Source organism: Trichechus manatus, unplaced genomic scaffold (genome assembly GCF_000243295.1).
Source record: "Trichechus manatus latirostris isolate Lorelei unplaced genomic scaffold, TriManLat1.0 scaffold00029, whole genome shotgun sequence".
NCBI classification, from domain to species: domain Eukaryota; kingdom Metazoa; phylum Chordata; class Mammalia; order Sirenia; family Trichechidae; genus Trichechus; species Trichechus manatus.
This window is the reverse complement of record NW_004443965.1, coordinates 3,053,065-3,068,774: the sequence shown is the minus strand read 5'-3', so window position 1 is coordinate 3,068,774 and position 15,710 is coordinate 3,053,065. Positions and strand designations below refer to the sequence as shown.

The 15,710-nt window shown below is 38.8% G+C and overlaps 1 protein-coding gene across 1 annotated transcript in view; it reads left to right on the top strand.

Moving 5' to 3' along the window:
- CMYA5 (cardiomyopathy associated 5) overlaps positions 1-15,710 on the top strand; it is a 103,911-nt gene that overhangs the window by 56,139 nt on the left and 32,062 nt on the right. Inside the window, exons 6-9 of the mRNA XM_023729471.1 lie at positions 581-699; positions 5,669-5,818; positions 8,814-8,960; positions 10,296-10,443. Coding sequence (XP_023585239.1) covers positions 581-699; positions 5,669-5,818; positions 8,814-8,960; positions 10,296-10,443 — 564 coding nt within the window. The remainder of the gene's footprint in view (positions 1-580; positions 700-5,668; positions 5,819-8,813; positions 8,961-10,295; positions 10,444-15,710) is intronic.

Sequence of the window (15,710 nt, the reverse complement as noted above, 5' to 3'; positions counted from 1 at the left end):
TTTGAATGACTAAAAGCATAATATGGAGCCCTGGTGGTGCAGTGATTAAGACTAAAGGTCGGCAGTGTGAATCCACCAGACACTCCCTGGAAACCCTATGGGGCAGTTCTACTCTGTTCTATAGGGTCACTATGAGTTGGAATCAACTTGATCACAATGAGTTCGGTTTTTTGTGGGCAGAAGCGTAATTGTGAGATGAGAATAGCAAGGCATCCTACAGATGCTTTGAACCTTTATATCTTTAAGGAAATAAATACAATACCATTAAAATGTAGTAATTTTGAGGACTAATTTTATAGATGAGAAATTGAAGACTGCATAATTTGGCAGAACCGTTTCCATTTGATGATGTAGGGACGAAATTTTCAATATTACCAGTTGCACCCAAGAACTCTAAGAATAGACTTTAGACATGTATTTTCAGACTTTGAAACAGTTTAAATCCTTTTTGGAATCAATTAGAGGCCTGGCCTCATAGAAACCACCACCACCACCAACTCATTTTGAACAATTGTTTTTAGCTTTCATTATGTATGTTAATAACTTCTTCACTTATCTAGAAATGTTTTCTCCCTGGTAGGTTGCTTTCCACAATGGAGAGCACCGCTTCTTTAGAGAACATGCCTGCTGGGTTTTCACTTTTTGAACATTATGATGACAGTGTGGCAAGAAGTGACCAGATGTTAAAACGAGTAGCTGGTAAGAATTTTAATTACCTTGATGAAATTCGGTAGCTTTTGCTTGTTTGTTTTGTAAAGTTTTTAATATAAAGAAATTAATGAGAAAAATAAATGTCTTGGTTGTCAAATTTTAAAACTAAATTCGGAAATAAAGCGTGAGACCAACACAGCATTTCAGTTATAAACTGTGTTTCCGTTTGAAGCTTTATGGCTGTGCTGGGATATTGTGGAGGTAGGAGGAAGCAGCAATGGAGCCAAAGGGTCTCTTTTTTTTTTTTTTCCTTTTCTTCTAAAGTAGGATTTCTCTCCCTTGCTTTTAGAGATTATTTGCTTCTTGCCAGCAGCCAGGTATAGAAGGAAAAGTAAATCAAATATTTTTATATGTGTTGAACAGATTTTTCCTTGTGAGTGGTTTTCCCCTCTTCAATTCAGTTATTTTTCCTTTTTTTTTTTTCTAACTAAACAGATTAGCTTAGAGAACTAACAGCTCAGCATCACACGCTGTAGCCAGGAGCCTCCCACTCAGCTGTCAGAAGCATCCTGCTGGCTCTTCAAAATATTTTTTAATGTGCTATTTTAACAAACAAGACAATGAAACTTATTTAGATTTCTCAAAGCTGCTGTGTTTCAGTGAAGTTTCCAAGTTACTGTACAGTGTACTCAGATATCCTTCTTAAAAGATGCTATATTCTTCTAAAACCACCTTAAAGTGTTAAAGCTTAGAAAAGCTGTTTTTAAATTGACAGTTAACTATCATTTCTGTAGGAAGAGTTTTAGTTTAGTAATTGGTAAAAAGGCTACTGTGTCTTAAAAAAAAAAAACCTACATAAGGGAAAATTTCAGTCATTTATCTTAATGGGCTTTCTCTAGAAATGTCTCAAAACAAAAGGATGTCTTCCTGTAATGTCTTTAAGAGGCATTAGAATAGAGCAGTGATTGCAAACTAAGAAATTCTTAATAACAGAGCAGATCTTTGCTTTTAAGGGATTCATTATATGCTGTTGTTCATTTAGAAAGATAAACTTTTGAATACCTGTCAGGCAATCAGAGGTCATTTTATATATTTTGGAGGTCCCAGAGTTAAATTGTCATAAAGTGTTAATGATTAAGCCAGAGGTAGTACATACAACAGACCCAGTGGTTGGAAACTGTTTTTGGAGAGACTGGTCTCTGAGATAAATGCTGCTAGGTACATCTGCTTCACAGAACTGAAACCCAGGGTGTTGACTTGCTGCTGCATAGTTTTTGTTCATTTTGTGACCAATGCTACCTCTCACATATAAAGTCCTCACTGGTACCTGAAAAGTTAATCTGATCACTCCCTAAACTAAATAGAGGCAAGGATGTGACTTTTCCATTGAGCAGCAGAGCAAACAGATACTTGCTATTTACATGATGCTGGCACTATGGAAAGACTGTTAAGCATATCATATCGTCTAATCTCACAACAATCCTAGGAGGCATGTTTTATGATTATTCCCATTTGGCAGGTGAGGACGCTTGAGAAACAAAGTGTCATATTGCCCAAGACCACACAGCTAGTTGGGGTGTGTATGGGGTGGGGGGAGTTTGGCTTCAGAATCTTTGCACTTAACCACTGCTCCACCCAAAAGAGGCATAATGCACTGCTGTGAAAGGAGAGAAGAACTTGGATTAGTGATATCCAAGGCTTTCTTGACTCTTGCTCCTGGAGACCTTTGGAAAGCTGGGTTGAGTGGAAATCTGTAGATTCTGGCCCCAGCTCCTGAAGTCCAAGCTGAGCTACTGCTTACCTTGCCAAGTATGACACATTCCATGGCAGATGGGAATCCATGGGGGCAACTCTTCTGCGATGTCTTAGCTTCTGGCAAAGAAGCCTTAAAAATTCCACTTTGTATTTTTTTGACACCATAGCTATTCAAGTGTATTGCTACAGAAGTGTAAACTAAGTTGTTAACTTATAAACTCTGGGTCTCAGATACTCTCCTACTGAATAGGAGTTGTAAATCCAGCTGTTATTATTAGATTGTGTCTATGGAATATTCTTATTCCCTTTTTAATTTTAGAATACTTTGAAAAGTAAAAGTGTTTCCTTTTTCTGAAAAAGGACATTAACTTTAGTGCTTTTTAGGCCAGGGGCACATTAGGTAATAAATTATTTCAAGCTTTGCTTAATTCCTTACAACTGTTGTTGTTGTTGTTGTTAGGTGCCATTGAGTTGGTTCCAACTCATAGCAACCCTAGGTACAACAAAAACGAAACACTGCCCAGTCCTGTGCCATCCTCACAATCATTTTTGTGTTTGAGTCCATTATTGCAGCCACTGTGTCAATCCATCTCGTTGACGGTCTTCCTCTTTTTCGCCGATCTTCTACTTTACCAAGCATGGTGTCCTTCTCCAGGGACTGGTCCCTCCTGATAACATGTGCAAAGTACATGAGACGAAGTCTTGCCATCCTTTTTTCTAAGGAGCATTGTGGCTGTACTTCTTCCAAGACAGATCTGTTCTTTCTTCTGGCAGTCCATGGTGTATTCAGTATCCCTCATCAACACCATAATTCAACACCATAATTACAACTGGTCTTCATTAACATTAGGCGATTTTTAAATTTGTTTGTTTATGGTCAGTTATCAATTTGTAAGTTTGTTAAGCTACCACTGCAAAAAGGAAAGAGTGAAAGAGTGAGCAAGTGTGCACATGCAAGAGATAAAGATGAAAAGCTGTTACCATTTTAAAAGAGACAGATGTAATCTAAATAAGCAGATATAGATTAATGTATAAGTCATAGAAAAAAAGAGGGTATTTTCATTGTTCATGCCTCAAGGAGTTCTCTGACACTGCTTGAAACACAATCAACAATAATTGAAGTTTCTGCTTGGCTCTTCAATAAACCTGGGCAACATGAAAATTTACGGAGCTCTGTTTGTCTGGACAGACCTGAAGACAAGTAAATTCAGAGATAGAGTAAGGGTCTCTGAACCAGCACCAGTCCTTGGGGAGCGACTGCTCTGTATGTCTTACCTCAGTGGCCTTTTTGGTTTACCGGATGATGGATCCCTGAGTCAACCCCGTCCTCAGGGATTTCCTGCCTTCTCGTGGCATTTTTCTTCCAAAGTCATTTTGCCTTCTGAATGTTAGCACTGGAAGGACCCTTGAATCATTTAGCGTAAATGCCTCATTTTACAAAAAAAGGAAGTTGGCCCAAAGAGATTGAGTTGTTTGCCCAAGGTCGTATAGCTGATTCCTTTAGGAGCTGTGTCTCTAGTTTGAGTTTTTGTCTGATATCATTTTTGACACCATACTGCCCCATTTTTTTTTTTTTTTTAACAAACTCTTCTATTCAAGGTACCAAACTCCTTGAATTCTCCTTCTATGCCCTTTATTTGGCTTTTTTTGTTAATAGTGCTAAGGTGACAGTAACCATCACTCATGGATAGTCACCTCTGTGTCTGATTGTGTGTTGGGCACTTTGCTAAGTACTTGATGCACATTATCTTGCTTCCTACAACAACCCTGTGAGTTTGTGTTGTTTTCTATTTTTAAAGATGGGGAAACTGAGGCGAAGATAATACCACTAGTAAGTGAGGCATCTGGGATTTAATCTTAGACCAACTTCTCTGCTCTGAAGCCCATGAACTTGACCTCTCTCTAGCCTGCTTCTCATTTTTCATAACTTTGTATATTTCTTCAGCTCTTTATCTCTTTATTGAATCTTTTCAATTTGTCTCATTTTGTTCCATTCTTTGCACCTATTTATTTTTTCTTGTTTTTATCTTCTGGTTGAACTAAACTTTGTTTTCTTTTCCTTCAGTGTCAACTTTTAATAAACTGATCTAATAAAATTTGGCCCATATTATTTCAGTGAGCTTATCTCTCAAAAAATTGTTGACTAGAAAAAAATGAGCACAAAAATAAATTTAAAAGCATGCCATCTTTTCAACTATGGGAATAACCTTTTCCTCTAATTTGTACAATATGTTCAGTGATTTTGTGTCTTATAAATTTTAGAGGAGGATTGTATAGGAACTGATTTATGGTGTTGAATGTAACATTAGTATTCAATAAGCGTAATTATAAACTTCTAAAATCTCTAGTAAAACACTGGAGAATATTGTTGTCTTTAAAATTCAGAGCAACAGAGCTAGACTAAACCAAAAAAAAAAAAAAAAACCAAACCCATTGCTGTCGAGTTCCTTCTGACTCATAGTGACCTAAAGGACACGGTAGCACTGCCCCATAGAATTTCCAAGGAGCACCTGGTGAATTTGAACTGCCAACCTTTTGGTTAGCAGCCACAGCTCTTAACCACTACACCAGCAGTGTTTCCAGAGGTAGACTATATGTTTTAAATTAGTTAAACTACATTTGAATCAGTCAATAGGACACTTTACCTCCTATGTAATTTTTACATAAATTAAAAAATTATCTGTAAGTATAGTCATTTAGAAGAAGAAATGGATAGTAGATCCAGAAAGTATATTTTGGTATTTTATTCATGGAAGCATTTTTAGCCTTGAAGGATAGTAACTACATCTAAAAAGGATTTCATTTGTCTCTGTTGTGATTATAGACTCTATTGATATATAAGGAGACACCATTGGTTATCTAGCAAAACATACTCAAGTTTGTGTTTTGAAGGAAAACTAATTTATTTGGTGCATCCTCTAACCTGTGTAAGTTTATTGCTCTAAATATAGAATCACAGAAGAGTATTATCAATTGATCTCATTTTGGGATCAGTGCTCATTTATTTCTATGTGTATTATTTGTGCACATGTACAAATGCATAGAAAGTATTCTGGAGGGATACACACTCAAACATAACAGCAGTTGCCTCCAAGGAATAGAAATGAAGTTGAGGAATGTTGGGGTCAATGAAGCTCTCCCACCTTTTACTCCATGTATTTCTGATTATTTAATTTTTTTTGTCAACAAGCATAAGTGACTTTTAAAAAAAAATCAGTAAGTAAAAAGAACATTCTTGTAACAAACCTTGCTTATATTCCAGTTCCACAACCTCCTAGATTAGAACCTCAGGAACCAAATTCCGCCACTTGCACAACGATTGCAGTTTATTGGAGCATGAACAAGGAAGATGTCGTAGACTCATTCCAGGTTTACTGCATGGAGGAGCCACAAGATGATCAAGAAGTAAACGGTAGGATAGTAATTTGTAATAGACACAAAAATAGATGTGCATGCATATATTTCTGCATCTTACTGTGAAGTATTTAAACATATACATATTATAAGTGTTTCCATTAAGCATTTATAGGCACTTACCAAACAAAAACAAACAAAAACAACCCACGCATGATGAAATAACATACAAGCAAAATTTGGAAATCAGAATCAAGGAAAACAAAAATGCATAAATATCATCATAATTGTCAACATGTTTATTGTAACTGAGATTCACATTTAGCTTTGAGCTCTCAGGATAACAAGAGCAATTAAATGATTCTCATTTTCAGAAAGGGATAGCATATTAACTAGAGTTTCAGGGAGAACACAGTTTTAACCAACACTGAAGTCTAAAAGAAAAATTTAATGTGTTCCACTTGTAGAGGGGAAATGAGCTATTTAAAGGACGGTGTTCTCCACAATAATTTTAATGTAAATGCAGCATTGGTTCTCATGATTGGCAGTTTCTCAGATCCACCTATGTTAAAAGCTACAAGCAAACCATAAAAGTGAATTCAGTGTTTGCAGTTCTCAAGGCATGGGCCTAGGTTTGGTGTGGTCTTTGATGTCCCAACTTAACACGTGGATAGATGTGAAAGTGCTTCTTGGCAGGGTGAATTGATGGCATGTTTTATAGTTGAGCCTCTGTAAATGTCTCTCTGTTCAGTAGTACCTATAATAGGACATAGCAGCCCAGCAGTTTGAGGTTGTACTTCCTGATGAATCAGAGCTGGAAGTGCTGGCATTTTGTGTTGTTTGTTGAAGACAGACACATATACTTTGGAAACCACATGAGCATGCGGCAGGATTGACATCCTATTACAAAACTCAGGAGCCTAATATGTAATGGGGATGAATGGTAATATATTTCACTATTACACTATTACTGGTATTTAAGTCTTTTGAGATGTCATGTGATACTTACTTAGATTAGAAAAAAGTTAAAAAAAAACAACAACAAAACTTTAGGCATAGTGTAAAGTTGACTAAATTTATCTATAAACTACTAACCAACTTACCCATTGCGATCGAGTCAATTCTGACTTATAGAGACCCTGTAGGCCAGAGTAGAACCATAGGGTTTCCAAGGCTGTAAATCTGCGGAAGCAGACTGCCACATCTTTCTGCTGAGGAGCAGCTGGCTGGATCTTTTGGTTAGCAGCCGAGCACTTAACCACTGTGCCACTCCTATTTTATTGAGGACCTATTGCCATATGTCTCTCACAACACAAGGAGATAAATGTCATTAGTCCCGTTTTACAGATGAGAAAATTGATGTGAGATTAAGTAGTTTGCCAAGGCCACACAGCCTGTACATAACAGGGGCAGGATTCAAACACAGATCTTTCAGACTCCAAAGCTCATTTTTTGTGTGTTTGTTTTGTTACACTACACGTGTCTTTGCTCTATGCATCTCTTCTGTATCTTTCTTATTTACCCCAGCTATATGATGAAACTTCATGGCTGTCCAAGACCTCTTTAACAACCTGTTTATTGTCTGTAGTCCTTTTTTTATGCATCAACCCACCACCCCAACCCCGTGTCTCACTCTTTCAGTAGCTTGAATTCTGCTGAGTATCAGTTAACTAATCTGATGATCTACAGTGTGATACTCTGGTGATACTCTGCTACTGTGTCATAGGTCTCTAGGAACATATGTTGTGTTATACGCATTGATCAAAGAAGTGCTGGGGTGCTAGGACTTAGCTGATAGGAATGATTCTGCTGAAAACTACAGTCGCAGTTTCTTGGCTATGGAGAAGAGATTCTTCTGTGTCAAGACCCTATGACATTTTTTAAACTGAACGTTTTATCCAGAAAGTATAGCTCATTGGGAAAGAGAGAGGCAATTGAATAGACCATGCTAAGCCACAGAGCTGCTAAGTTTCCTTTAAAAGGAAACAATCTGGGCTTCTTAACTGAAGGAATTTTGAGGTTGTAATATTCAAGAATAATAAGGGAAGATAACTGAAATGACCACAGGAACTGATTTAATAAAGAAAATAATTCTTTTACAGGAGACAAAATTTCAGTAAGAAAATCAGATTGGCCCAAAGGGCCATGTGTTCAGAATGGTATTGAGTAACATTTACTCCTAAAATACGGAAGGTAAAATAATTTAAGAAATTTAAAAAGGACAGTTACTTGATTAAAAAAAAATTACTTAAACAGAAAGTAGGTTATGACCTATCACATTTATTTAAGTATTTCTATAAACTGTGGAAGTCTCTAGTTGAAAGAATTCAGTAATTCATGAGTTGAAACTTAGAAAAACCAGTTGCCATCAAGTCAGCTCCAACTCATGGCAACCGCGTGTGCTTCAGACTAGCACTGTGCTCCACAGGGTTTTTGTGGCTGTGACCTTTTGGAAGCAGATCACAAGGCCTTTCTTCCAAGGTGCCTCTGGGTGGGTTTGAACCACCAACCTTTTGGTTAATAGCCGAGTGCTTAACCGTTTGTGCCACCCAGGGACTCCTGGAAAGTCATACTGAGTATTAAAATTGTTTATTAATCTGTAAAAATAGTTTGGAACAACGTCAGTTTAGAAAACACGAGGTTGTCCTTATTTTATGACATATTCTCCTGAAATATTGGGATTGCTTCTTAAGAATTTTCTTGAGGATGTATTACTGAAATTTAAGCTAATGCAAACTCTATGCAATTTTAATATTTGCTATTGGAATAAGTTACTTTAATTGTGGTATATGAAGCTTAGAATTTTACTAATATGCTATTATTTTCTTTTAAGTGTTCACGAGTAATACTATGTCATCCACATATTCCTTTTCAGAATGCTATTGCTTTTTTATTCATTCTGAATTGCTAGCTATCACATAATGTTATCTGTAAGAGTTTATCAGCTTGAGTATTCCACTGAAATAAGTTATAGACCACTTTTTCTCCAGAAACTATAACTTTCAATTGACTTTGGGAGACACCTTACAGTTTATGATTGTGTTTTATGCTAGAATTGGTGGAAGAATACAGAGTGACAGTGAAAGAAAGCTACTGCATTTTTGAAGATTTGGAACCTGACCGATGTTACCAAGTATGGGTCATGGCTGTGAACTTCACTGGATGTAGCCTTCCCAGTGAAAGGGCAATTTTTAGGACAGGTAAGGGGGTGTTAGGAGACAATATTCAATCCTTCACAGACTCTTGAGATCAACCAATAAGCATTTATTAAGCACCTGTCTTGTGCTGGGTGTTCTGTAAAGTGCCAGGGCTACAACAATGATTAAGACTGGATTCTTGTTCTCAAGAAGCTCATAGTCAAGTTGGGGAGACAGACAAACAGAAGATCATGGAAAATTTGTGGTAAGGGCAATGATCCAAATATGCATAGGTTATTATCAGAGCAGTGCAGAGGGACACCCGCAATACCGGGGCAGGGGCATGGCCCAGGGATGGCTTTCTAGAACTGATGTATGAATTAAATCTTTTAAAGGATCAGTAGGAATTAACATGTTAATGGAGGGTGTTCCACTTGAAGAAGACATATAAGCAGAGTCATGGAGGTAAGAAATAGCATGGAGTGTGCAGGTAGTATTTCTTTGACTTAAAAACAAGAAGAAAGACATGAGATGAGAAAGGGTAGAGCATAGAGGCCATGTATGTTAAGATAGGAAGCTCAAAAAAACAAACAAACAAAAAAACCAATTGACTTGAGTTGACTCTGGCTTATGGTGATCACGTGTGCAGAGTAGAACTGCTCCATAAGGTTTTCAGGACTGTGACCTTTTGGAAGCAGATCACTAGGTCTTTCTTCCAAGGTGCCTCTGGGTATGTTCGAACTGTCAGCCTTTCAGTTAGTAGTTGAATGCTTAACCATTTGCACTATCTGAAGACTCCTAAGGTAAGCTCAGGCTTCATTATATGGGTTATGGGAGCCTCCAAAAGATTTTAAGCAAAGATATTCAGCTGGGGATGCACTCCCATGATACAGTCTTTTCACAGACTGAAGCAAAAGGTGTAGCATAAGCCAAGGCTGCATCACCTTTTAGATAATTGCAACTGCCTCAAAGGAAGTGAGTTTCTACGGCTCATTCCTACCATTTGTCCTTCCTTCTTTCCTTCTTTCTTCCCTTTTTAAACAGATATTTATTGAACACCTACTTAGGGCAAGATCGTTGCTACCTTTTGGGTAAAAGGTGGGGGGATAGGAATCTTTATTTTTATTTGTTGCATGTGTATGAAGAAACTCTGGTAAGATTTATAGGGAGCTAATATTAGAGGCTGTTTAGGGATGGGTGAGGATTGGGCAAGGTGGAAGGCAGGGGTGGGAGGGAGACTGTTCACTGCATGAATTTTTATACCTTTGGGATTTTCAACCCAGAGTATATTCTAATTAAAATTTAAATTAAAATCATGACCAATCGTTCTTCCCAGGGTACCAGGGAAGGAGAGCTGGCATTGCTCTACCAGCTACTGACTTGGTTCTCTCTCTGCAGCACCCTCTACCCCTGTAATCCGCACCGAGGACTGCACCGTGTGTTGGAACACAGCCACTGTCCGATGGCGGCCTGCCAACCCGGAGGCCACGGAGACCTACACTCTGGAGTACTGCAGACAGCACTCTCCTGAGGGCGAGGGTCTCAGGTAAGGAAGGACCTCTCTCCACCGGGGAGCCCCACTCGGAGCTGGGTGGTCGGAGGGACCCAGGAAGGGAGCTCAGGGCCCTAAACTCATCTTTGAACCTATGCTCACAGAGGGAGGAAAGCTTCCTAAAATGCTGCTGAGTTAATTAAGCTGTTGACTTGATTTGCAGCTCCAACACTACTCATCAATGAATTCTAAGCCTGTGATAAAAACACATGCTATAATGCAGAATAATAACTCCCTTGAAAGAAAAATGTATGCAAATTTTAATAAGATCAAACGTTCTTTGAAGTATATTTAACTGGAGTCATTAGCCAGAATTTATGCATATGTTTATGCACTCTTTACTAGTTATATCAGAATAGGTACCACCTAACTTAGGAAACTAATAGTGAACTTGTGTATAATGTGAATCTGAATGTCTCCTTGATACACTGGTAATATAAAGGAGCTAATTACACATATATTATCAGACATAACTGTTTCTCCAAGAGCATGAAGAATCTAAAGAGATTCTTACAGGAAAAAAGGAATGGGAAGCTCTCTCACTAAAATTATGAAGCTGAAATTTATCAATAAAGGGCAGTAATTCAGTGAGCATTTGATAAATGTTAACTGATCCTCCAAGGTGGTGTTTTCTGAACCTCTAACCTCATGCTAATAAAGCAACTTCAGGTTCCACAATGAATATTCAGATCACTATGATTAACATGCATATTTTGATAGAGACATTTTTAGCTTTTTTTTTTTTTTAACCAAGTTTACTGAGGTAAACTATTTTGGTTAGTTATAGAATTTAGGAATAATGGCATGAAATTAGACAGCTTTTTAATAAAGTGTATTATCATCATGATCAATCAACAGCTATTTATTTAGCTATGCTTTGAGGTTTCATAATGAGCAAGAATTATAGTTTCTTTCAAGTAGGTGAAGATAAACTTCACAAAATAATGATCAAAGGATGAATTTATGTTAGGTGGGGTGTGTATGGGTGGAATAGAGGAGTTCAATAGAAATGAGAACATGGTAAAAGTACAAGGAGCAACATCTTTGTTAATGTGCTAACTGCTGACAGGTGAACTCTGGTCTAGACAAGAGGGAGGGAAAGGGAAAGAAAGAAAATAACTGAGTTTCATTGAGCATTTACGGTGTGCTAGTTGATGTCTGGAGCCCTGGTGGTGCAGTGGTTAAGAGCTGGGCTGCTGACCAAAAGGTTGGCAGTTCAAATCTACCAGCTGCTCCTTGGAAACCCTATGGGGCAGTTTACCCTGTCCAATAGGGTTGCTATGAGTTGGAATTGACTCGACGGCAACGCGTTTGGTTTTTTTTTTTTGAGTCGATGTCTTAGGTGCTTTATGTACTTTGCCTCACTTAATCCTCACATGAACTCTGAGAGAATACAGACACTTTGAGAGACTACTCAGCTAGTGAGTAGCAATCAGGATTAAAACCCAGTTTTGTCATATTTCAAAGCCCAAACTTCAAACAAACAAACCAATTGCCTTCAAGTCGATTTCAACTCATGGTGACCCTATGGATATCAGAGTAAAACTGTGCTTCACACAGTTTTCAATGGCTGTGACTTTTCGAACGTACCAAGTCAAGTGCGTAACCACCCAGGGACTCCCAAGCTGCTATCCCCTGATTAATGTCACTTAAGGGAGTTCTGAATCTTCTCTGTGAAGGATCTTGATATTATGAGAACACCTATTAGGACTGCCTGAGCCCCAGGGTAGTCTCTCCCACCATTCTCCAACATCAGTGAGGAAAACTCAGCTCTCTCTGAGGCAAGATGACATTGTTAAGGAATGCTCTTAAATGACTCATCCTTGTTATCTCATCAGTCCCCAGCTGCCAGTTGTGTAAGTAATATCAGCACAGTTGGACTCTTAAATCAGCAGAGATCTGGAAATGCTGAGACCTAGTAGCCACCTCACAGAAGGAACAGTCATCTCATAAATGTGGCTACAGGGAGATGGGAAAGGGAGGTGGAAGGGGAAATGGTGTCCATTGAGGGCCTTCAACATGCCAGGTACTGTGCTAAATCTCATTTAACTCTCTCGATAACCCTATGAGGTAGAAAATGACCTCCATTAAATGAGATTCAAGGAGGTTAAATAATCTGACCAAGATCACAAAAATATTAAATGATGGAGAATTTGGAGCCAGATTCAAACCCAGGTCTGTCTTATTCTTTCCACCAGTTTTAAAACTCATGTCGTTACACAGACTGAATTAGCATACCTCGATAACCTGACAACTGGGAGTTATTGTGCATCCTTAGTTTCCTTCTGTCACATGAAAAACACAGATATGAGGAGAGAATACAGTACATTCAAAATCCTTTTGATTAATGTTCTTTCTTTCCCTGATTATCCTGGGGTCCTAAAAAAAAAGTCCATTTGCTATCACCAATGCATTCCAAGCAAATCCTTGTATCAAAGCCAAAGAAACCAATGACAGTTCCATTTGTAGGAAAAAACTGGCCATCATAAAAGTTGAGCTTATTAAAACAAAACTTTTCAGTAGTTTATTATTTTTGAGACTTTTGCCAATGGGTTCATTTTTCTTTTTCTTATTTCAGGAGTATGAGGGGCTGGATAAGCAGAAGTTTATAGTAGTTATAGAGCGATTGTTGTTGTTAGATGCGTCAAGTTGGCTCTGACTCATAGTGACCCTATATACAACAGAACGAAACTCTGCCTGGTCTTGCGCTGTCCTCACAATCATTGCTATGCTTGAGCCCATTGTTGCAGCCACTGTGTCAATCCATCCCATTAAGAGTCTTCTTCTCTTTCGCTGACCCTCTATAGAACAATGCAAGGATCCTTTGTTATTGAATGGATATAGTCCAGAAAATTTAGAAGTGAAGGGAAATCCCACATGCTGAGCCCCGTTGGTAGTTTGGAGCTGTCTTGGAGATGAAGCTGTTTCCAGTTAGGTGCTAAAAGACCTTTGGTACCAGGACGTGCAATGGTATTGTCCAATCTATAGCCAAGGCTGACTCTCCAGTCTCTGTCTGGATCCCTGTTGAGTCTAACAACAGATAATTTTTTTTTATTTTTAATTTTTTTATTGTAGTTTAAGTGAAAGGTTACAATTCAAATTAGTAACTCATACAAAAATTTATACATACATTGTTATGTGACCTAATTGCTCTCCCTATACTGTGACAGCACACTCCTCCTTTCCACCCCGGATTTCCCGTGTCCATTCAGCCAGCTCCTAACCCTCTCTGCCTTCTCATCGCACCTCTGGACAGAAGCTGCCCATTTAGTCTCATGTAGCTACTTGAGCTAAGAGGCATACTCTTCACGAGTATCATTTTACGTCCCATAGTCCAGTCTAATCTTTGTCTGAAGAGTTGGCCTCGGGAATGGTTTTAGTTCTGCGTTGACAGAGACTCCGGGGGCCATGCTTTCTGGGGTTCCTCCAGTCTCAGTCAGACCATTAAGTCTGGTCTTTTTACTAGAATTTGAGTTCTGCACCCCAACAATAGATAATTTTTTGAAGCCAGCAAAATTTCATTTGCCACAAATTACTACCCTGTGTACTTGCTAAGTCTATTGCTGACACACCACATCAGAGCCATCCCTCACCAATACAAGGCTCAATGTCTCAAACACTAGGTTGACATCAACAGACTGTGAACTAATTAATCTTTAATCTAAGGGGCCCAGGGCTGCAAAATGCCTTTGTACCTCTTTTGGTTCTCCAACTTAAGGGTTCAGGAGGGAAGGACGATTCTGCTCTTTGAGAGTGGCCATGTGTCTTAGGTCTTTTGACCCCCTCGTTCTCACAAGCAACTTCAAAAACATTTCTTACAGGTTCTGATGGTTCAACATTCTAAAGAACATTAGATATTTAGCTATAATCTATGTAACTCAATCTCTAAGATGCCAGCTGTGAATGACTAGTAAGACAGTAAAATTGATAAACAAAAAACCTCAAAATTTGATTACCTCTAGGCAACAATGGGAACAGTCTTTACTATTCAATTCTTTTAGGACCACATTCTTCACTTTGGTCTTCTGCATGGCAGTGGATAATTAAAGTTACTTTTCCTCTCTGAAAGAATAGCAAGGTGAAGATTCTCTGATCCCACTAGCTTGTTGGTTCCGTGAAAGGGCCATACTTATATAAAGTTACAGCCTCAGTGCCTTGGGCAATGTCTGGCACATTGTAGCTACTCAATAAATACGTGTTACCTGAATGGGTAGATATCAAGTATTAAACATATGGCACTGAAACCAACAAGAAAAGTTAGGCTATCACTGAAGATATTCTCTTATTCAAAATGGGAAGAAAATAAACTGTGCCAACAAAGTAAAGAACAATAGTGCGTGAGTTAATCTGAGGTGCTTGGATACTTACCCAACGGATTATTACTCTTGTTAGTTGCCGTCAAGTCAGTTTCGACTCATGGCGACCCCACATGTGCAGAGTAGAACTGCCCCATAGGGTTTTCAAGGCTGTGACCTTGAAGCAGATTACCAGCCTTATCTTCTGAGGTATCTCTGGGTAGGTTCAAACCATCAACCTTTCTGCTAGTAGCCAGCACCTAACCGTTTGTGCTATCCAACCAGGAGATCAGACCAAAGACCCATTGCCATCAAGTCGATTCTAACTCATACCAACACTGTAGGACAGAGCAGAACTGTTCCACAGGGTTTCCAAGGCTGTAAATCTTTACAGAAGTAGACTGCCACATCTTCCTCCCGTGGAATGGCTAGTAGGTTCCAACCACCAAACTTTCGGTTAGCAGCCAGGCTCTTAACCACTGCGCCACCAGGGCTCCTTTTAACTAAGGGATATCCATTGCTGTTAAGTCAATTCCAGCTCATAGTGACCGTATAGGACAGAGTAGATCTGCCCCATAGGGTTCCCAAGGCTGTAAACCTTTACAGAAGCAAACTGCTACATCTTTCTCCCGCAGAATGGCTAGTGGTTCGAACTGCTGACCTTCCAATTAGCAGCTGAGCACTTTAACCACTGTGCCACCAGGGCTCCTTAACCAGGGGATAGGACTAGCCTAATCTGCTGGAAATCTTTTCATGGGTTACCTGTAGGGAAGAGTACTTAGAGTCTTGTTTATCCGATGGTTATATAACTCTTACATAGATTCTGGGTCCCATGCAAAAACCCTATACTAAACCAGATTAAAAAAATTGAGCTGGAGGTCAATGAAAAGGAGTAAGGGGGATCAAAGATTACTTCTGTTTGAGGAACGCTGGTAGTGCAATGGTTAAGTGCTCAGCTGCTAACTG